The 22554-nt window shown below is 51.6% G+C and overlaps 1 protein-coding gene and 1 long non-coding RNA gene across 12 annotated transcripts in view; one reads left to right on the top strand and one right to left on the bottom strand.

Annotated features, from left to right (window-relative positions):
• The window catches only part of POC1A (POC1 centriolar protein A), a 67727-nt gene that overhangs the window by 31480 nt on the left and 13693 nt on the right, over positions 1 to 22554 (bottom strand). For 7 of the 10 annotated variants that reach the window (XR_005374905.1, XM_038566270.1, XM_038566262.1 and 4 more), the window contains 4 exons: positions 21548 to 21681; positions 13184 to 13252; positions 10803 to 10898; positions 10671 to 10700 (listed from right to left, as the gene is read on the bottom strand). Coding sequence is in view for 9 of the 10 variants with exons in the window: in XM_038566270.1 (XP_038422198.1) it covers positions 10671 to 10700; positions 10803 to 10898; positions 13184 to 13252; positions 21548 to 21681 (329 nt within the window). In the remaining variant the exon portion in view is untranslated. The remainder of the gene's footprint in view (positions 1 to 10670; positions 10701 to 10802; positions 10899 to 13183; positions 13253 to 21547; positions 21682 to 22554) is intronic. The other 3 variants (XM_038566265.1, XM_038566271.1, XM_038566268.1) reach the window with 1 other exon arrangement.
• LOC111091319 lies at positions 13459 to 15124 on the top strand. Of its 2 annotated transcripts, none has more exons than XR_005374906.1 (3): positions 13459 to 13579; positions 14032 to 14247; positions 14401 to 15124. It is a non-coding gene; the product is annotated as an uncharacterized LOC111091319 (long non-coding RNA). The 2 variants fall into 2 exon arrangements; XR_005374907.1 differs by having other exon boundaries at positions 13487 to 13919.

The following is a 22554-nucleotide window of genomic DNA, read 5'->3' as shown; positions in this document are numbered from 1 at the left end:
AGCAGATGTGACCTCTGAAGCACTTGCACAAACAATACTATTGACAAGCAGATGAGCAGACAATGTGGACTTGCATCCTCCACAGCAGTGAGCAGCACCATTGTGAGAGCATTCCCTCTGAACATGACCGGTTTCTTCTAGGACCAGCTCTTGCTCAGTCCCGTTCCACAGATGTTACTGAGGGGCCCACTCCAGGCTGGGGACTGAGCACCTTAGGGTCACCTACCCCTCCCTCGAGACAGAAACACCTGTCCTCCCACAGCAAACACCTGAATCATGGCATCCGGGGAGGGAGATGAAGCCCAAGGACTCACTGGAGATTTTCTTTTAAAAAATTAGACTGCTTTGAACTAATTTTAGACTTAGAGAAAAGTCGCAAAAAATAGTACAGAGAATTTCCATATATCCCTCCCCCAGGCTTCCCCAGTGCTCACATCTTACATAACCATCAGCACAATGATCAGACCAGGAAGCTAACCTTGGGACAATACCATTAACTAAACTAAGGGCCCCATTTGAGCTTCACCAGTTTTTCTACTAAAATCCTTGGATCCTGCCATTCCAGAAGCCCAACCAGGACCTCATGCTGCATTTAGCTATTTCTCCTTGGTCTCCTGCAAACTGGGTCAGCTCCTCAGTTTTCCCTGGTCTTTCATGACCATGACACTTTCGAAGAATAGTGGTCTGATCAATTGTGTGGTCAAATGTCCCTCTGTCTAGTATTTTCTCATAATCAGATCGAGGGTATCCATTTTTGACAAGAACGTCACAAAAGCCAGCCACCTGACATCGCAGAACTCATGTGGACAGGACATATTATCAGGGGTGTTGACCTTGATCAATGGTGATGACCTCTCTGCCAGGCTTCTCCAATGCGAAGATACATCTTTCCCTGTGTAGTTAATCTTGGCTTTTAAAATGTGGCTTTTTATAAGGGAACGTGTTGCTGTCATTACAAACTCCGCGCTGTCAGCCCAGCCTGCTGATGGCTGCAGCTGCCCCACAGATGAGAGGCGGCTAATGAAGATGAGCGGCAGAGCCGACGTCTCTGGAAGACGCCGAAGCTCTCGGTGACAAAGAGGAACAGTAGCAGTTTATTTATAGATCCACTTGAAGACAGCTCATTGTAACTACTGGGGTTGAATTTTTAAAACCTCGGGAACAAAGGCTGGCTATTTTAAACTCTCCTTGCACTTAGTTCAATGGAGAGCGTTAGAGGCACCGACCACACCCGGGCATCACTCCCAAGCTCGGCAATTCATATTTTGTGTAGCATCTCAGGACACAAGCAAAGCCTGCCAAGACAGATAACAACGACCAGCTCTGCCTAGCTCTGCCTACCCCGCAGAGGCAGTGGGTCTCTTATGGGCCAAAGCCCTTGCCCCCAGGGAGGAGTGGAGGGAGGCTGCATCCCACGGGGTCTCTCAGCCTCCCCTTCCCTGAAAATTAACTTGTGTACAGCTGTTGTGAACCAAGGTTACATCACCTCTCCCTGCCTCCCCCTGCAGGCTGCAAAGACGGACAGCGCCCTCCAGCGGATGCCTGCCCCAGGACAGACGGCACTAGTTGACACATCTCCGGGCTGCGACAAGGATGTCCTGGAGCTCACATACAAATATCCCTGAGGATGGTGGGAAGTGGCACCTTGAAGCTCCTCCTGCCCCCAGCCCAACTGCGCCTCTAGGCCAAGACTGCTCAATCTCTCCAGGCACCAGAACCATGCTGGGGAAGGGAGACGTGGGTTTTCTCAAAGCCTCCCACATCCTTATTTGAACAAAAAGCACAAAGCCATATTCTTGACACGATGTGGAAAAATGTGAGTATGGACTAGGCATTTGATAGCAAGGGATTATTAATTTTGTTGGATGTGACAAGAGCACTACAGTTACATAACCAAGAAAAGTCTTTATTTAGGGTAAAATAATGTATCTGGGATTAAACAAAAATACTCCAACTCTTCTAAAAAAAATGGCGGGGGGAGGGGGAGGAATGAACAAAATAGATTGGCAAAATGCTGAAGCTAGATGAAAGATACATGGGGGTCTGTTATACTATTCTCTCTACTTTGTCCTAGCTTGAAATTTTCCACACCATGAAGGTTTTTTTGTTTCATTTGATTTAGTAAAAAAGAAAAAGCTCCCAGGCAACTGAGCCGTGGAGCTGAGGCCAGGCGAGTGGGACCCCAGGAAGAAGTTGAGGATGTCTCCAGCCCAGTGTCCTGGCATTTTCAAGCACAGAAGGTAGATTTGTCCGAATCCATGAATGTTCAGACCAGCCTTTGGCATTACCACAGAGAAATCCCTCTATGGCACCACAAGCATTCTGTGAACCCTGCAGCAATGTCCAGACCGTCAAAGAGACTAATTTTAAGATAATCTCCATGGAAACCATCTATTCTGATTTTTTCCATGGTAACCAATGAGAACATAAACACAAGCGCTATCTAACACCCTTACACCACATGGGCCAGCGCTGCCATCCAATCTGGAAAATATAAGCTGCAAAAGGCTTTTTTCCATTGAAAATGAGAAGTACTGAAACTTCTAGTCCAGATATGCAGATTCTACGACCCTCCATGGCCCAGTCGCTGCCCACAGCACCTGCTCCCAAACTGACAAACCAGGCCAGAAAGTGGTTTCCTCCATTTAACCTGGGACCATCAAAAACACCAAAAGAATGAGCCAGAGCCTGCCTCTTGCCTCACAGTCTCAACCCACACTGCCCACAGACTGTAGGCATGTGTTCACTGAGCTCTTGAGTTCCAGAGCATTCTATGTGCCAGTTACATGCTGGCCTCCACAAGGAGACCAAGGCCCCAGCCCTCCGGGGAGACAACAGGCTAGCAAATAACTGACTCCAGGAAAGAGGGACTGCTCCAGCAAGCAGAATGCTCCAGTAGGTGGGGCGGAAAGAATTCACAAGCTTCAGGCCTCCCAGGGAGGGCTGCATGGAGGAAAGGTCATCTGGAAAGAAATGGCTGAGTCTAGTTCCACTGGGCAACAGGGGAGTGCAGCCCAAAGAATCATAGTCAGACTTAAGCAACTAGTCTCTTCCACTTGTGGCTCATTTCTTCCATTATCAGGTTTCTGGGTTTGAAAAACTAGCATAGCACTGAAGAAGACCCTCAGATTCCAATAGCCTTAGTTGGTGCCCACCCTCTGTTCTGCAACCATACAGTCTCTGTTGCCTGCCCTGTAAGAAGACTTCTGAGCATGGCCTGATGGGGCTGTAGATGCTTGTCACCACTGTCAGCAAAATGACAGTGTCACAGCAGTGGCCCTGTGTCATGCATGCTTTGTAGGAAGGCATCACAGTATCTGGACCCCACCATCCACTGTCCCATGATTTGGGTTCATTTCCTCACATGCAGTATAGAACCTCCACTGACCTTGAACCCATGCTTTAGCTGCCAGGGGGAAAGGGAAACCTCAGAGTTATGAGACCCCTGAATGAGATGACAGAGCTCTGAAAGGTGTGTGCATGTGTGCCCAAGTTTATGCTCCAGATGTGTCCCCAAGCACGCAGAGCCAGACATGAGGGCCCTCCCGGCCTTGTGTAGATTCCAGAGTCAGGTTCTTTCATCTTCATGACTCGTGTATGTCTTACCATGCCTTGCCAGGGATTTCTGAAACCATGCCTCCTATTGATATAAGTCATTAAATAGGCCTTCCTTCCTATAAGCATCGTGCCACTCTCCTCTGGATAGGGACCTACCTGTTTGTGAAATGGATGAGCATTTTCCAGTGGCAGGAAGCTACCACTCCAAGGGGCTACTCCGAGAAAGATGTGCAGCCTCTGTCCATTCCTATAGCTCCATCCTCTTGCCGCCATTGCTATTATCGCTGTTTTGGGACTTGGTCCTGTTCTTGCTACCTGGAGACACTGCCCCAAAATGTTCTGCAAAGACCTTCACCTGAGGGCTTAGATGTTGAGCCACAAGTACCCAGGTCATTTTAAGCTCGGGGGCCAGAGACTCTCACCCTCCAGTATCCCTAAAGGCCCAGCAGGCTCTGGAGAACAGGAGCTGACATAGGCACCCACATCCACAGGGCAGGAGGCATGGGCAGGGTGGACAATGCAAGAGGCAGGTGGCCCACAGAATGGGGGTTCAAGAGCAGGTCACTGGGCTGATGCAGCAGCATTAATAGATGGAATAGGAGTCAAGACAGGAAGACCAGTGGCAGAGGCCCAGGGAGGGCTCTCCTGCATACCATTCTCCCTGCCAGTGCATCCTGCCTGGTAACAAAACCATACATTGGCCTGCCTAGTTGTGAGCAGAGCCCAGTGGTGCCTCTAGGTTCAAAGAACCCACAGGGAAGCACAAGGATTTATTTTTTAACACTAGACTGAAGATCAGAACCAAAGCCATACCACTCTTCCTCTTCCGGAAAGAGGTAGACTATAATTTTCCAAATTGGGCTGAAAGGGACCCCCATTCTTCAAATGCTTCTCCCAATCTGTAGTCTGTACGAGTCAAAGAAACTTCCCAAGATGGACAGAGACTCTCTTCTCCCCACTACATCCTTGTCCAGGATGCCATGGTCACAACTGGCTAGACTATTTTCCAGTAGATGGTGACTCTCAAAGTGCGTCCCTGGACCATTGACGCGACCTAGAAATTGCAAATTCCTTTCCAAATCAGACATTCTGGGAGAAGAGGCAAGCTGTGTTTAATAAGCTCTCAGGGTGATTCTGAAATACACCAAGGTTTGAGAGCCACTGCAAGAGGCTTATTGCCACCCCCGTGAAATGGTAAAAGGCTTGTCTCCTCACTGCACACTGCCAAAGGTGACTTCTCCCTACCAGCAAACATAGTAATTATTTAACACGTGCCTGGTCGCAGCCCTGACCCACCTCTCAGTAGTCAGTTGTGGCCTCTGGAAGGAAAAGGAGAGAGGATTCGGTCTGCTTCTCGGGAGCAGACACAACAGGTCAGAGCCTGATGCCCAGGGTGCCCCTTGGCAGGAAGCATTGGAATCTTTGTGCTCCTAGACTGCACAGCCACGTTACTCACCACCACCACCCCCTCCCCAGCCACTGTCCAAGGATGCTCAGACTCCAGCGGGAACCTCCTTTAGAAATTGTAGTTTGGTAACATTGAATCTTCTTTATTTCTATTCTCCTCTGTCTTCCCTCTGAACCTAAGAAACCCAGGGCACTTTCCATGACTTCCACTCAGATAAAGGCGGGGAAAATGAAACCTGAGTTTGAAGTGAAGCATCCTGTCCGGGGGCCACTGCCACCCAGAGTCAGCAAAGACGACTGTGGCCACCCTACCCCCACCCCTGCAGGATGATCTTTTACATAGTGAGCTGGTAAAATACCCAAAGGATGTACCGTAGGCTGGTGGGAAGAAATCAGAGTACAAACAATCAAGATGAAGTGCCTGAGGTTATAGGCAAGACTTGCCACATCAGGCCAGGCTCCAGCTTCATCTGGGACCAGCAAACAGGGACAGTACAGCTCTTAAATTGCCAAAAAAAAAAAAAAAAAGCCAACCAAGTCATTAAAGGCTGTCAGGAGTCTGAACCCCATGAAACCAACCCTCTTCCAAGACTATAAAGTACCTGGGCCTATTCTGACTCACCTGCTGACAAGAGCCCCTTTTAATAGTTCCTGGGAAATTCAGAGCCAGAATCAGGGTCAGTTGGAGAAATGAGAGGCTCCCTTCTAAGACACAAAAATCTGGGGCTTATTTCTATTGTAAACACCTACGATGCCCTATCTGCCAAGCTCCCCTTGAATCCATTATTTCTCCCCACCAATGAAAGCAAATGCCAGCCAGAAATCTGTGTTCTTATCAAGACTCCAATCATCTATGCTCCCAAACAGGGAAATCCATATGGCAGGTGGAAATGGACCCCATCCCCTGCCTCAACTCTCTGACTCTTCAGGTGAGGTGCCTGGCGTGAGAACCTGGGAGCTTCAGATCCTCAAAACGGGGTAAAAGCCAGTGCCAAGACTGGAATCAGAGCCCAAGAACCTCTAAGTCAAGCGCACCCCTATGTGGCTCCCAAAAACAGAAATGTGGGAGTGGAAGCACAGGTATAGGAGGTGGCTAGGGCTTCATCCTTAGAACCAGAGGAGCTAGGAAGAAGGAAGAGGCCATTCTCAGGGAAGGCTGAGCTCTCAGGTCAGATATTCTTGGCTAAGCTAGCCTCCTCTCACGGACAGCTCTAGCACTGAGGGGGTCCCAACCACTTTGCTTTAAGGAGCCATGGGGGTGGCAGAGGAAAAGAAGCCTGTTTCCATCTACCTCATGGATTTGCTTTTGCATTTAGGAACACAGAGGACTTGGGTCTCTCATCAGGAAGCATAACTGATTCCTGCAAGGGTCTAAAACCCTCACTGGATCTAACAAAGACCTGCAGAGAGGAGTCAACATGGAAAATTATCTTGGTTAGAATCACCCCAATCACTGCCTTGTTCCCCCCATCCCAGCAGGTTTTAAACACACAATCATCCCGCCCGGGGAAGGGGGTTCATCCTGCTTTCAGTCTGACAGAGGAAGAGGAACATTTTAAAAATAGCTAAAGCTTGGTGAGCACTTGCCATGTGCCAGGCACGGTTCCAAGTGCCTGCTTGGCATGTACCACCTCATGAAATCTCATGAAGGAGGGCCTGGCATCTCCCCATTTGAGTTTGAGGGGCCCCAGAACTCAAGGTCACTGTCTGAGCTGGAGGGCAGCCATCCCTGAGAACTCAGGAAGTGGTTTTCAGTTTTCCTGAATTACCTGGAATCCTGCATTCTTCCCCTCCCACCCTGCCCCCTACAATCTTCCTTCGCCATTTCATGATGGGCTCTCGGGTGTTTGGAGGAAAGGCGAGAACAAGAGTAAATCGCAACAAATGCACCTCTGTTATTAAAGTGATTTGAAAAAGGCTTCTGCGGCTACAGTAGAAATTAGTCCTACAGGAGCTGGGCTTGGGGAACAGGGACCCAATCCAAGGTCAGCCAAGACACAGCGGCCCTGATGCTTCATGGGCAGGCCCCAAAGCACTAAGGGCAGGCAGGAGCTAGAACCTGAGTGGCTGAGTACAGAGCCCTGGGCAACAGCATGGGACAAAGGTAAGCATTAGACCCTTGAACACAGCAGCACAAGCACCTGCTGCAGATGGCTCACGGGGATACTTCCCCGCCCGCTACTCCCTGCCCCCCCCCCCCCCCCCCGGTAGGCACTCATCTACCTGCAAGCAGCCCCCTGCCCCAAACTTCCTCCAGCCTTTAAGTGTGTCACAGGGCAGAATGTGGGACTTCCTGGCCACCCTCAGCCCGGCTATTAGGCTGGAGTCCTTCCTCTGCAGCCTTCCAAGCAGAGAAAGCTCCCAGCCACAGCCCTAAGCTCTCTCCTCCACAACTCAGCCAGGAATAGAGGGAAAATGGAACCCATTATTCTCATTCTGAAGGGCTGGGAAATGGCTTGTGCTTTTCAACATGAAATGTGCCTAAAAATAAGCTGTGAATTTCAACCAGAGGTTGAAAATAGCTCTGGCAGTGAACAGAGCTCTGTTCAGAGTGAGCTCAAGGATGGCCTTCATTCCAAGAGTTAGAGCTGAATACTGCAGTCCAAGCAGGGGTCCTGGGCAGGGGGCTTTCCAGGGCAGAGGGGCCGTCATGTGCTCATAGGGCCGCCCTTGCCATGCTCTGTCGGTGTGCCTGCCCTCTGGCTTTAGATCGCCATACTCTGTGAGGCACACAGTACCTGGCTTGGTGGCTCCCTAAGACCCCTAAACACCCAGGTGGGTCTCATGCAGCTTTAGGGCCCCAGGTCTGGGGTATAAACAGAGCTAGATGGGGAGGGGGCCATAAGATGCAAGAGCTCCTGGGGCATGGGCCAAGTCAAGCAGCCACCAAACCCTGGCCAGCCACCAAACCACTCACCAGTTACTATCTCAGAGCCAGGAAAGCCAATAGGCAGGAAGGACAAGTAAAGAAAACCAAGTTGCTAAAGGTCATTTTTCATTATTTACCATCACCTCTGTAAGATTCCAATGTTTGATAGGCCAAAACGACCTGAGCCACAGCTGCTGGGGTGAGCCCAAATCTGGTCCAATTTGAGGAGCATGAGCTCCAGTGTCATCACAGTTGGGGCAGCCCAGTGTCTGTCCATGGCCATGTTCCTCCTGCCACAAAGACAGCCCCGTTCCCACCCACATTCCTATACTCCTGCTATATTAGCTTCCTTTCTGGGCTCATTCCTGAGGCAGGCAGTGTAGTGACTCTCAACTGGGGGCCACTGTGTCCCCCAGGAGACATGTGGCAATGCCTGAAGACATTTTTGGTTGTCACAACTAATGGTGGGGACACGCTACTGGCAGCTAGCAGGTAGAAGCCAGGGATACTGCTAAACATCCTGCAATGCCTAGCCCAGCCCCCACAACTAAGATGTATCTGTCCCAAAGGATCAGCAGTGCCAAGGCTGAGAACTCCTGGGTTATCAGAAGGACAGTATGTGGACAGCCGGAAGGGCAGGGTTCTCACTGGACGCATCAGCTCCTGGCAAGTGGCTGCAGAGCAGCTAAGGAGCTGAGACACTTTGGCCAGCCACGGAATCCATCACCAACTCAGTGCCAGGGAAGCCCTTGGGCAGGAAAGGTGAGACTACACTCATCAGCTTCCCTTCCCATCACAGGGGCAAACCTAACCACAGAGCAGTGCAGGACCAACTGGCTCTCCTGGGCATGGGGAGATGAAAAATCTCTGTAGATGACAGCAGTGATGGTTGTACAACTGTGTGAATGTACTTAATGTCATTCAACTGTACACATAAAATGGTTTAAAAAGGAAATTTTATGTCACATGTATAAAACAAAACAAAACAAACCAAAAAACCCTTAGCTCTCCTCTTGGCCAGGGAGTCCTGAGATCAGGATGCCCCTAAAAGTATATTCCACATCGCGTGTATGCTTTGGCACGGGAGTATTATCTGGATGAGGGCCCACACACCTCCTCAGCATCCCAAAGGGGTTTGTGACAAATAAGGGAAAAGCCATAAACATAGAACAACTTTAGGACTAATAAGCCAAATCACTGGGTGGCTTAGCAGAGTTCACACTTGGGGTCCTCGGAGCCTGCCGAGGGGAGTACTCAGGTCCCATCATAGATACAGAGGTGTAGGAAGAGTGGGTGCTTTGTCTGGGAGCACACAGCCTGGGCTCAGACCTGGTTCTCTGACCCCAGAGCCCATATCCTTTCCCCTATTTGAGTACCATGTGGTGATGCCCAGTGGAACTGTGACTACAGCTCCACCGTGGGCCTGAAGGTAGTATGGGAACAAATGGCTTTCCTGAGAACTGGGGAGCTATTCACCCACCCATGCCAAATCCTGCCCTGTCCTGCTAGCTTCCCCCACCCTGAATGCCTTCGTGCTAGATTATCAGGACCCGAAGCTCTGGGATGCAAGGGTGCTCCATATCCCTTATCTGAGCAGGACCGAAGGACATGAGGCAGCTTGTCCAAGCCGCTTGCTTAATAACCCCAAGAGGAGTATGGGATTCCCCCCTTGCTGGGGCTAACCATTCCCAAGAGACAGGTGCAGTGCCCTCTCCTGGGATGGGGGAGAGCTACCAGGTAGCCCTCTGCTGCCTGTGGTTTCGAGCTGAGTCACCCTTGCTCAGAGGGGCCAGCGTGGTGAGGCCCCAGGTCCAGGCATCTAGGCAAGTGACTCAGCCCCAGGCATCTCATCTGACAATGAGAGTAGTAACTCTACCCACCCAGCCTGGGCTCAGCTCACTGTAAACGCCCAGGACACAGGGAGCTGGAGGGGAGATGGCACACACCCCACAGAATCCCAGTCCTCCAGTTTGAAAAATGCTTTTCTAGGCAGAAGACCAAACAGCAGCAAGCAGATCACCATGCAACCCAGTCATCCTCACCAAACCCAAAAGCTGGGAATCAGCTACTCATCAGCAAACGTGGAGGGAGAACAAAAGCTTCCGGCAAAGGCAACCCTTGGGAGAAAGCTTTAAATCTCAATGCGGCATGTTCCTAGAGGTAGCCCCAACACACAGGATGGGTGTGTGTGCGCGTGTGCATGTGGGTGGGTGTTGTGTCTCAGGCTGGGTGGGGGATCCCTCTGCTGGAGCCAAAGAAAGCCCAGGATGGACTCAGAGGCTTCCTGGTTCTATTCTGGGCCAGCCTTGACTTGCATGGGGCCTTGGGTAAGCCGCTTCCTGTTGTTCAGGCCAGTTTCCGTGGGTGGGAGAGGCTACACTGCCTCTAGGGTCCAGGAGGGAGAAATTTAAACAGCCTGCGGCTACTGGGGCTTAAAACCCCCATAGCTCCACATCCGTGGCTTTAAAGCTTATTTCAGCTGAAGCAGAATGTAACTTTATTTAATCATAGCAGTTATCAAATTTTCCCTAAAAAATATTGTTAACTATTTTAATTCAGGAACACTAAATGCCCTTTTACCGACAAAGGTACTAAAAATGGTTTGTGGCTGAGGAACTTCCTTTCCATGGTTTAAAAAAAAAAAGGAAGTGAGAGCAACAGGGCTGGACCTTTCCCATCCGTCCCAGCTGTGGCTCAGGCCCCACGCCCTCTAGGAACCCTCCACTGGGTCCTGTGGCCCAAGGCTCAGCATGGGACAGGTCCTCCCTTTCCTCAACCAATAGCCGCGTGTGCCATGGAAACACTACCCCCACCAAACAGCACATGGCCTACTCACCCAGCAGTCTTCACATCTTGTTTGTACATTCTAGATTTGAAACAAAGTACCACAAGTGCCAAAGTATTATTTGCTGTTCACCATGACCCACCAGAGTTTCAGGACTCAGGACTCGCCTGATGAACCACTTACCAGATTCCCGGAGGTGGCCAGTGGGGCTGGAGGCCTGTGCACTTTTATGACTTCCCTATAGTCCACAACATCAAAGTTACTCTTCCAAACCATCACCTGTCAAGAGCAACAAGCACACAGACATCACATCAGTCCTACTTCATGAAAAAAAATGAACCCAGAGGTGATCCCCCAAAGTTCTGGGCCAATTGCAGGACAGTCCCCACCTGACACCCCAGCTCAACTCTGGGACCTGCCCACCTCCCAGGCTCTTGAAACAGGCCTCAAGAAGATCGGGATGAGCCATCAGGATGGAGTCGCTGCATGCTTTGTACTTGCTGGTCCCTTCCGGGAGTGTCCCAGCATAAGTGTAGCTGGCTCCCCAAGCTAAAACATCCATTTCAACAGCATCTCCTCTCTGAGAGCCCTTCCCTGGTCTCCTACTAATTATTATCATAGCCCTCTATTGATTTCTTTCATAGCATCAGACTCAGTAGTTATTTAATTTCTTTGTCTCTCTTCCTCATCTATTGTCTCTCTCCCCAGTAAAATAGAAGTTTCCAGGGGTAATGGCCTGGCCTGTTACAGCAGACCAAGGTGGTTAAAGTCCTGGATTCACCTCTTACTGTGTGGGTCCAGGTAAGGGACTCGTGGGCTGGGACCTCTGCACCTCAAGTTCCTCATCTGTGAAAAGGGGATGATCCACTTTCCAATCTCACAAGGCTGCCGTGAGGCTTGCAGGAGACATCTTGGCACAGACACCGGTACCCAGGGAGCCATGGGCAAACCAGCTATTATTTCACGATCCACCTGAAGGATCCTCACGTTCTGAAGTTCCCCGGGCCAAAGACTGGCAAACAGCCCTGCTGGGGTGCAACAGTGCTCCTGCTGGAGGCTGTCAGCCCTGGATGGCTGCCCTCTGCCAGGGTCATGATCAGTATGACAGGAACTATGGAGTATGGCCAGTGCTCAACTGAGGCCACAGAAAAAGCCCCGGATCCACATAAGATGAAAACTCAACGTGCCTGGGATGCTTTCCTGGCTGTGACACAGCCACGAGCCTGGGTCTTTGGGAGGCTGCTCACCATTCCCAGAGCAGCCCAGTGTCTACTGCTCCCTGCCTGATGGGTACTAAGGCCTTCCTTCCTCCTCCCATTTACAAACAGAATTAGCATGCACCCCTTGTTTGTGGAGCCCCGTGTAACTGCACTCGTCTCATTGCTGAATAAATTCCTGGGAGTGGAACAGTAGTATAAACGTGAAGATTCACAGGTCCCTCCAGAAAGGCTCTCAGAGCAGACCTGAGGAAAACAGCCGGAGAGCTGCTCGCAGTGGCCGCCTGAGGAGGGGCCAGAGCGGGCAGAAGCCCTGCTTTCTACCTGGTGCCTTTTGTACCATGTGCATTTCTGACTACTTATAGTGTGACTTTACTACTTTCTCTTGTTTAAGCAACAAGCCAGGCCTCCACACTCGGGGCCAGCTCAATGGTCCCTGGGGCCTTCCTCCTCCCTTGTTGTTAGCATAGGAACCAGTGCTGGGCTGGGAAGGTGCCCACCATCTCTTATCTAGGTTGTACCAAAAGAGCCTCCAACCACATTCTGCTTTCCTGGCAGAAAATCAACCAAAATTGGTTCATGGGGCAGGGGCTGGGGCTCAGTAGGCCAATGGGGCTTTTCTGGGCTGACCAGTCAAGAAATGTGAGGCCCAGCATCAAGAGTATGAACACTCTGGGCAGGAGGCACCAGGGCTGACAGGCAGAAAGCCTCAGCACAAAGGGTAACAAAATGGGGCGGGACCTTCTCACGCATGTTTTCTCCCTGCAGCCCAGTGGTTTGAAAACCTGACCCATCAAAGAGCTCACAAGTGGAGCAGGAAGCAAAGGGCAGCAGAGGGCACAGTGGGGTCTCCAGGGCAGCCTCAGCTCTGTCATCTGCTGAGACTCAGTCGTCTTGTCTATAGAGTGGAGAGACCAGAGGGCCTGGCCCCAGAGCTGCTGTGGGGATTAAATGAGGTTATGAAGCATTTGCCACACTGCCTGAGTTGCCAGGCTATAGTCTGTATCCACTAACTATCTAATTACTCATTTATAATCAGGAAAAAGAAGCACTAAAAATCTTCATATTAACTTTTTCATGGCAACGAGAGCTCAGGCTCCAGGCAACCCATGCTGGTTTAAGCAGTAAGGGTTTTAAGAGGGTGCCACGAGATCAGCTCCCATAGGACACTTGTCCTGGGGAGACGAGCACCCTGGGTCTGAGCACCTCACCCCAAGTTCTAGCCTTCATGGTTGCTGAAAGCCACCAAGGAAGCCAGTGAAACCTGGCCCATCCTGAAGACATCTTGGCCTCCTGTTCTCTTCTGGTAAGTATCAGCCAACATTCCTCAGACCATTCGTTACTCACTTGTTCATCAGAACCTCCAGAAGCAAAATACTCCCCCGTTCTTGAAAAGGCAACAGTGGTGGCTGGACCCTATCAGAACAAACGAAAAAGAACAAACACCAAAGATCACTCTAGATTCTAAACACCCAGGAAGAAAACTAGAATCTCATGAGTGAGAGCAGCTGCAGGACAGAGGGCTCAGGGCCTACTCAACCTCCAGCAGGGGCGGAGCTCAGCTGTGAGTGCCACTGCTGAGGCCTCTGCTCCCAAGTGCCACTGATGGCACAAAGGCTAGGCCACAGGGTCATGGGTGGCCAGAGAAGAGGAAGCTGAGGACAGCGCACACTGACAGCCCTGCTGGGTTGACATCACTGTCCCGTGTCCTCATCTCCCAAGGGCAAGCTGGAGGTCAGAGAGGTGCGTTGACTTATCCCAGGCCCAGCACTGGCTCCAGAACTCAGTCCCCCTGGCCCAGACCATGCTCCTCCCCCACACCACCCCACAGCCAACCAGAGAAGCGCATGTGGCCCCAAGGAAGAGTGAATGAGCAGAAGGGCACAGTCAGGGACTTCAGGTTACACAAGAGGCCAGAACCAGGGCAGGAAGGAGGCTGGGTAGGGGATCATCAAAGGTGCCTGGGCAGAGGAGAAACAAGACGCATCCCTCCAATGTGTGCGTGTCACTTGGTGAGGAAGAAAGTAAGGACAAGGCCAGTTAATACTTAACCTGCACTAACCCACTTAATCTTCAGAGAATGGTATGCATGCTTACCCCTCCTACGGGTGACATGTTCCCAAGGGGAGACCAAGGCCTGAGAAATCAGAGACAAAGCCTCCTCCCCCTGTGCCTCTCCCTGCCTTTTCTCACAGATGGGGATCAGGGAGGCCGGGAGTCCCACAGGGCCACCCAACAGGACAAAGGAGATCCATCCTTATGACTGGGAACGACGTCAATGATATCAGTGCAAAATGCCAGGTGCAAGGCATCATAGGCTGCAAGCGCAGGGCTGAGTGCAGGGGGAGAGGGGACAGGTGGAGCATCCCTTGGATACTCTCCCAGGTGGACAACCCCCAATGGTTAACAAGGTGAACAGAACTTATGGGTTGGTGGAGGGAGGAAATTTCAGATGACTTTTACTTGATTCTTGGGAATCTTGTAATTTCCCAAACTGAATTCTTAAGCAATGAGTATATGGCATTGCTATGTTCATATTAAAACAATACTATTTTCATTTTGAGGAAAAAACAAGGGAAGAGGGAAAAGAGAAAGAAATCAGGACATGGAGCATCAAAAGAGCCAGGCTCGCTGCCTGCCCAGAGCTCATTGAGGAATAGCTGGTCTCCAAGAAGTCACAGCAACTACAGAACCAAACAAATACTCATCAGTCTCCTTTCCTGCTGTCACTCAACCACCAGATGCAAACTGGGGACAAGATACTGGAGGCCAAGCTGTAGCAGTGCTCCTGAAGAAGGCAGCTGGGGCAGCCCATAGCCCGATGGGGGACTGGAACCAGAAAGCAGGTGCTAGAGCCATCCCTAGAGTCCAAATGCCCAGAAACCCTGAGGATGGCACCAACAACACACAAGCAGTAAGGCAGCAAAGGCCCACAGTCCTCCCCAGTAGTGTCCATTTACCCAGAGGGCTGCTCGGCTCCTGTACCAGGTACCTTGATGTTTCCCGATAGAGCAACCTTCCACAAAGGCTCGTCTGTCCGTCTGTGGCCCATGAAAGCAGTTCTGCCACGGGCCACAGCCAGCAGGGAATAGAACACAGACTAGGCTTCTCCACCACTGACAACCATCATGTCACCCCTTCAGGGCTCATACAGCCCCGGCCCCCACCGACCTCACTGGTGCTCCAGTCCCACTGGCCTGTTCACTGCTCCTCACTGCAAGCTCCAAAGGGCCTCATCTTGTTTCATGATCTTTCTGCAACTTCTGGCATTCAGCTCTCAATTCAGTTATTTCCCATCTTTTTTAGTTTTAAATAAACTTATTTAAGTCTATACATTTGCCTCAGATTACTACTTTAGACACATCCCCAAAGTCTCCAACATGTGATAGTCTCGCTGGCAGCCACCTCCAGACGTTTAGTTTCCATTGCCATTCTCTTTAGCTCAGCAGTTTTTGTTTTTGTTTTTTAAGATTTTATTTATTTATTGAAAGACACAGAGAGAAGCACAGACACAGAGGGAGAAGCAGGCTCCCTGCAGGGGGCCCAATGTGGGACTCGATCCCAGGACTCCAGGATCACAACCTGAGCTAAAGGCAGACACTCAACCACTGAGCCACCCAGGAGTCCTAGACCAGCAGTTATTTAGGAGTGCATTCTAGCTTCCAAACCACTGGGGCTTTGGGGTGGGGCAGGGGAGCCGGGGAGGTTCCCTATTATCACTGACAACAATCACATGGGATCCACGTTCTTTCAGATGTACTGCCTTCAAGGTGGCTTATTCTTTTCAGTTAATTAGTCACTCTCAATGCATTAGTTCACTGGCTTGGGGTAGGGATGTCATCAAGTTTCTTCTCCCAGGCAAGACGCAGGGGCCTTTGCAGTGACTCCTGAGTGTAACTATAAGCTCTTGGCTGAGACTGCAGCAGTGTAGTCTGATTGCCAGAGGTGCCCACCTGCCTGACATCTGGTCCCCATCTGGCTCTAGGTCACATCTTCTGGCATGAACCTCTCACAAGTTCAACTGGATCCTTCTCTCCCTCTCCAGATCTGGCCAGTCTTTGGTAAGACGATTCTGTGTGATCATCACAAGCACGGGATGCAGCCTGGCCTCCCACCCTGCTCTCCCTCATGATCCAGCCACACATAGCCCTTGAGCTAGGCTGGACCCATACCCAGTCACTTCATCACATAATGTCTCTGCCTTGACAACCTCCAGATCAAGGGACCCACAGTCTGCTTTCTTCGTTTTTGCATGGCAAAGCACCAATCAAGAAAGTTTAAAAAAGGGGGGGGGGGGGTGAGAAACCCATGGTGTTCAGATTCCATAGCTACTGGTGACTCTCCCTTCATAGCCCCTGCAACTTGTCCAGACCCCTGTGCTCTCCTTACCCCTTTCCACCTGACTCCCTGAGGCCCCTACACACTGAAACTTTGACCACTGTGCCCACAACAGCTATACTGGCCAAGACCCAGCCAGGTACCTCATCCACCACCACCTCACAGACTTTTGAAATGTTTTTCACTGGCTTCCAGCAAGCAAATAGGGAATATCACCCACATGCCTTGAGTCAGAGGTAGAAGAATGACCATCCAAAAAAGATATGGAGGCCTGAGAGGCCCCTGCTATGGAGCAGTGGTCTCTGATGTCCCTAAGCTGCTTCTCCCACAAACCCCCACACTGGGGAGGCTCCTACACCCGCTCACCATGGCTGGCTCTTATGTCTGAGTAGTGACCCCATGGACAAAGAGTAGCCTCTGGGAGGAGCTGGTGTCCAGGAATGCTGAGGCTCTCTCCTGACCTTGGCCAAGGACACCTGCTCCCAACCCTCAACCCTGAGCTGCTGGCAGGGGACAGAAGGCCAGGCTGACTTATTGGTTTACTGATTGGAGTAAATGAGATATTCTCCCTCTTGATGTCCTCTCACCTCTCCCAGGAGGTGCTTAACCACCCAAGCAAGGTCTGAGCCTCCCAGGCATAAATGTGATTCTCCAAAATGAAATGACTATACAAGGGCCGCAGAGCACTGGAAAAAACAAAGAGGTACAAACAGCAGCCCTGGCTGGGGTTCTAGGCCCTTGATGGCTGCTCACCTTCACCATGAGCCAGGCAGGGTGTATGGAACCACATGCCCGGTGGCCCCCGTGCAGCTCAGTCACTCCACAGCAACACGAACACCAACTGCATAGCCATAAACACCAGATTTAACTCCCACCCACATCCCGCCCACCATCCTCTCCCAAATAGCTCTGGGGACTTAAACCAAATGAGCATGGCTCAAGATTATGTTTCAGAAAATACAGAAAAATAAATCTTTATTTTGAGCACACTGCCCCCACACTTGCCACACAGAGCTATGGTGGCCTCACTCAGGGCACAAGGCTTCAAACAACAGCTGTACTTGGTAGGAAAGCTCTTCCTTCTCTTGTTCTTCCCTGCTGCAAAGTGAGGGGTGGGAGAGGATGAGGTCCCTGTATACCCTGACACCGCTAAGTCTATTGGATCCTGCAAGAAGGAAGGACTCCTTTTCCTTCTGCTTAACTGTCACTGTGGCTGATCCGCAGAGCAAGACCTTCCAGAGCCTCAGAGAGGGCAATGGTACCCGTGCTAGCCCACTGCCAAGATATCTGGCAAGTCCTCCAGGAACCAGGCCCTAGAAAAGATGGCCAATGGGCAGGACTAGTCAAGGGCACTGAAAACAGGCCTGGAGACTGAGGCAGCAGCCACACCTACTCAGAGCAATTGGTGGGGACAAATGCATTCAGGCAGAGTCACGGCAGGGACAGATTTCCCAAGCTGTATGGTTAAAGAGAAACCAAAGCAAGAGGATGCTCTGGGGGAGATGAGGACAAGCCTGAACAAAACAAAAAGCTAGATAAACCCTTGAAAGACTCCGTGGGTGACGGAAGGAAGGGAAACAGGCACTCCCTAGCCCAGAACAGGGAGGGGCTGATGACTATAGCCCTGTGCCCATCAAAGGGGGTGGAACAATTAGAGACCTTACCAAAGACTGACTGCCCACCCAGGGTGCCAAGACCATGCCCTTAACAGAAATGTTCAATGGTCTTTTGTTTACTTTTTATTTTAAAATATTTTATTTATTTCAGACAGAGAGTGAGAAAGAGAGAGGCAGCCGGGAGGGACAGAGAGAGAAATGGACTCCCTGCTGTGGAGGGACTCGATCCCAGGACCATGAGACAATGACCTGAGCCAAAGGCAGATGCTTAACCAACTGAACCACCTAGCTGACCTTCAATGGCCTTTTCAAGAGCTCTAATCTAGAGCAGCAGGGATCTTTCCCAAGAGCTGAAGTGGGAAAGGACCAACACATGTGAGGACCTACCATGCCTGGTGCTGGGGAATGCAGACACATGCTCTCCGTTTATAAGGCAGATATAGGAGTTCTCACAAATGAGAAAATCTTCAGCAAAGTCAAGGTCCTGCCCAATATCCAGGGTAAGAGGCAAAGTTGGGATGGCCTGACCTTGACATCTAAGGCCCTTCTTCCAGAATGCAGCCTCCTAAAGCTTAGATTTTTTGGCTGAACTAGGTGGGAGAGTACCCGTGGCTTTTCCAAACCAGAAATAAGTGGGAACAAGCTCTCTGTTCCTGGAAATATTTGGGTGTCTCCTTAAAGAGCTAGGCACCATCACCTACCAGACAAGGCTGTATGAACCCTCCCCCAACTCAATGCATCCTGGCACTTGGCCTCAGTCAAAGAAGCTGGCAAAGGTGCCTGGTACAGGCTCTTTACCAGCTCAAGTCACTGAGAGAGAAACTGTTCTGGTGTTCCCAGGGGTGAAGGCAAAGGAAGGAGGGCAATGTGCCACATCCAGGCTGGCAGTGCCCTCCCTACTCTGTCCACTTTCCACCTGGGGTGGGCAGATCGGCTGGAGGTAGAGGGCTACCCTACCTCTCAGCCCCAACAGGCTCCTCAGCCTGTCCCACCACCACCTGCCTTGGCACAGGTGTCCATATTTGCTTGGGTTATGTTCAGAAACCGTGGCTTCTGTTTGTCCAATCACATGCTAGAGAACCACCAAACTGCTGCTATGGTCAGATTCCTGGGCTGATAAGCTGCTCTCAACACAATACAGGAGACTCGAACTACATTGGGTGATCTTGATCTTAGCTTTGGCACTTGGCAAATGCCTCCATCCTGGTGCCCCTGTGCCTTTAGGAGACCACTAAATAGCCACTAAATAGCATATGAGATTTCTAGCCTCAACCCAGATAAGAGTCTCGGCCCAACAACACTGCCTCCCCTGACCCTTCTTCTCACCCTGACCTCCCATCACTGTTCCTACAGAGGGGTTGGCTCAGGCCCTTCCTTATGTGGGACAGAGAGACTCCCTAGCACACACTGAAAGCCCCCTCCTGGCCAAGGACTGTCTCACCCCAGCATTAGCTCCCTGTGGCTGGCCTGTCCCTGAGCCTGCACTGTCCCTTCTCACAGGTATGGAACTAGAAGCATGTGGGGGTGTGCTCCACTTGGCAGAAAAACTCAGTAGCCTTCCCTCCTACAGCTCTTCCCTCTCCTGCCTGGGGACTGTCCCAGAGAGGGCCTCCAAGTCCAGACTGAAGTTTCACGGGGTTCCCTCCTGCTGGACCAGAATGAAGTCATGTAGCAGCAAGTGGAGAACACAGGCAGCCACAAGGCCTTCTAGCCTCCTACACAGACCAGTGATCTAAAACCAAGAGTGTAATCACAACTCAACATCTCAAAAACCGTCCATCAAGACCAGCAAGTAGGGTGGAAACTGCAGAGGCTTGAATACCTGTCCCAGCTCTGCCACCCTAAGCTGCGTGGGACCCCTACCATTCCACAGCACTCCCTGGGTCTCAGTTGCACCAGGATCAAAAGTACTTTCAAGTCAGCCATCCTTGTGTGTGGGACAGAACCTCTGGGCACCAACGATCCACTCCAGAGCCCTGGGGCTGCTCAGTCACACACTTCAGGAAGTGGCTGGGGCACCTGGGCCTGATGGGGCACTTAAACACCTCCTGGAACAGGACACGAGTGCTCGGGTCACCAGAAAGCCCAGGTGAGCACCTTCCTGGATAGATGGGCCAGGGAATGGACCTCACAAGCGGGAAGCCCACGAGGACGACACATCTGCTTGCTGCATGGGGCTGGACGAACTGCCAGCTGTCCCTCAGCTTCGTTCCCACACTTTCAGGTTCAATGGCAGAAAAGCAGCTATGCGTGTTTCACTTGGTTCCTGTCTCACATCTCCAGGAGAACAATGTCAACAGGTTTCCTTTATGCGCTCGATGCTGGGTCCGAACTTGGACGGGCATTTTATACACCATAATGAAGGGTTATCAGGCTAAGAGGTGAGTCAGCAGTTTAAAGAACACACACACACACACACACACACACACACACACACACACACACAAAACCCTGGGTGATCATTTGGCATGCATCTATTCGCATAATATTTCTGGATATCACTTATTCTTTCTGTGGGGAGCAGGGGAAATAGCACCATTCATGTAGTTTTCAAATGCTCTCCTGGTTATAAGATCCCAAACTGGTTACACGTGAATCTGAACAATGAACATGCCAAAAGGACTAACAAAAGTGGCTCCCCAACAGTCTGCAACAAGAGCAGCAATCACCCAGCCCAGAGGCCAAATGTTACACCTAGATGTACTAGCTGCTGTATGGAGGAGACCACAGGTCCTGCACTCCAGACTCATGACATGGAGGGCAAGCAATCACCATGGGCAGAGGTCCCAAGAAGGCAGAAGAAAAGGCCCATGCTCCCACCCAAGCCATGACCAATGACCCCTATGGGCCCAACTCAGATGGCAGTGGAATCCAGAGCCCTAGCTAGACACCTCACACCTTGCTGCCAGCCCAAGATTCATGAGCACTGCAGCGCCTCACTCAGCCCTCAAGAGTCCATCCCCACTCCACCCTGCCACCCTCCCGCTCGCAGGTGGAGAAGGGGATGAACTGGAAGCTCTGGTCTCTGCACCCTCTGCCCCACTTGGCTGTGACAATGATGTCCCGACAAGAGACCTTCCAATGACTGCTCTACTTAGGCACACTTCCTGATGGGGGGTGGGGTGGGTAGGAGAGGCCAGCACCCAGGCCAGCTGCTAGGGAGCGCTGCGAGCAGCTCACCTCACTATGGCCTGCCCATAGGGGCTGGTGCCTGGTCACCGCCCACCCAGGGAATCCAGGCCACCAGCTGCATTGGCAAAAATCGGAGAGAAGGCCTCTACTCCCTTGATTCAATTCCAGGAATTTGCAAACACACACACACACACAGGAAGATGTCCCCCTTAGCACCTGCAGTTTCTAGCTCTAAAGGCACTGATGTCTGCAAAACCCCCAAGGGACCCCAATTCAAGGCATGGGTTCCAGGGTTCTCCTCAACTGCTGGACCAAGAGACCCCTAGGAGAAGTGTGCCAACCACGTTCCCATGCGTCCCCTCCCACCCGACCCCAAGTTAACACCCACACTCCCTTCTCAGCTTCTGTACCAGACCCAGCACTCTGTTAGAGGTCATAGGTCTTGGGAGGGACAAAACTGTTTCTGCATCTCACTCCATTGCCCAGGCTGTGAGGAGACCACAGAAACCGTCTCCAGCAGGCTCCAAAGGAAGGGCCGTCTCAGCTGAACCCCAGCCCTGTAGAGGCCTCCAGACAGCACCTTCTCCTCCCTCCACACCACACAGCACCAGGCTGATGCCCTCACCTGATGCCCATGGAGCGTGTAGAGCAGCCGGCCCTCCATGAGGTCCAGGATCTTCAGGGTCGAGTCGCTGGAGGCCGTGAGCAGGTAGTTTCCAGATGGGTGGAAGGAGAGGGCATTCACTGCTGCGCTGTGCACTAGGGGAGGGACATCAGTCAGACATTGGCTGGGAGGCCTGGGGATGCAGCTGAAGCCTGAAGACGGGCAATTAGGGCCAACTGAAGCTCAGCACAAGGCTGGGCCAGGGTGGCCATAGCTCCAATGAGCTACGGGGAGCCCCACAACCAAAGTACAGGAACAGATTCATCCAGAGCTGAGGACAGGCAGCAGGAGACAAAGGCAGGCGGGAGCCCATGTGACAAGGCCAGAGGGATCAGGCGATTCCTCTACCTCTCCCACCACACGGAGCAATCAAGCTGGAGCAGAATGGAGTACTCAAACATAACGCACAATCTGTCTGTCATACTGCTACTTAGGGGAAACCAGATGGAAGACAATCCCTAAGGTGCCGGTACAATGCCCCTGCCCATGAGAGTCTGTGAGTGGGGCAGGCGGGCAGACGGTAAGACACTTTCAGGAGCCAGTCAGGCCTGGGTTCCAATCCCAGCCTCCCTACTCTCCCTCACCTGAGGACCTTGAACAAGCATCCTAACTCTTTGTGCCAGCTTCTCCTGCTCTTAGGGGCGCTATAGGGAGGAATCTTGCTTATGAGGCCTCTGTACAGAGGGAGCCCACAGGTGTCACAACAGAGCTTCCAGATCCCACCACGTTACCCTCTCAACAGCTCAACCTCAGCCGTGACTTTCTTTTCCCCAGTGGCCTGGCCTAAGCCCCACCGTACATCCTGGTGTCCCTTACTCTGCAAGATCCAGCCACCCCTACCCTGTCAGCAGCCCAGCTATTCTGCATGGACCTGGGAGACTTCTTCCCCTGACCCTGAACCTCACCACTCGGTCACCTCCTCAGGGAAGCCTCCTGACCTCACTGAGGCCACCCCCTCGAACTGTCCT

Source organism: Canis lupus, chromosome 20, assembly GCF_011100685.1.
Source record: "Canis lupus familiaris isolate Mischka breed German Shepherd chromosome 20, alternate assembly UU_Cfam_GSD_1.0, whole genome shotgun sequence".
In the NCBI taxonomy this organism is placed as follows: Eukaryota; Metazoa; Chordata; class Mammalia; order Carnivora; family Canidae; genus Canis; species Canis lupus.
This window is presented reverse-complemented; position numbering and strand designations above follow the sequence as displayed.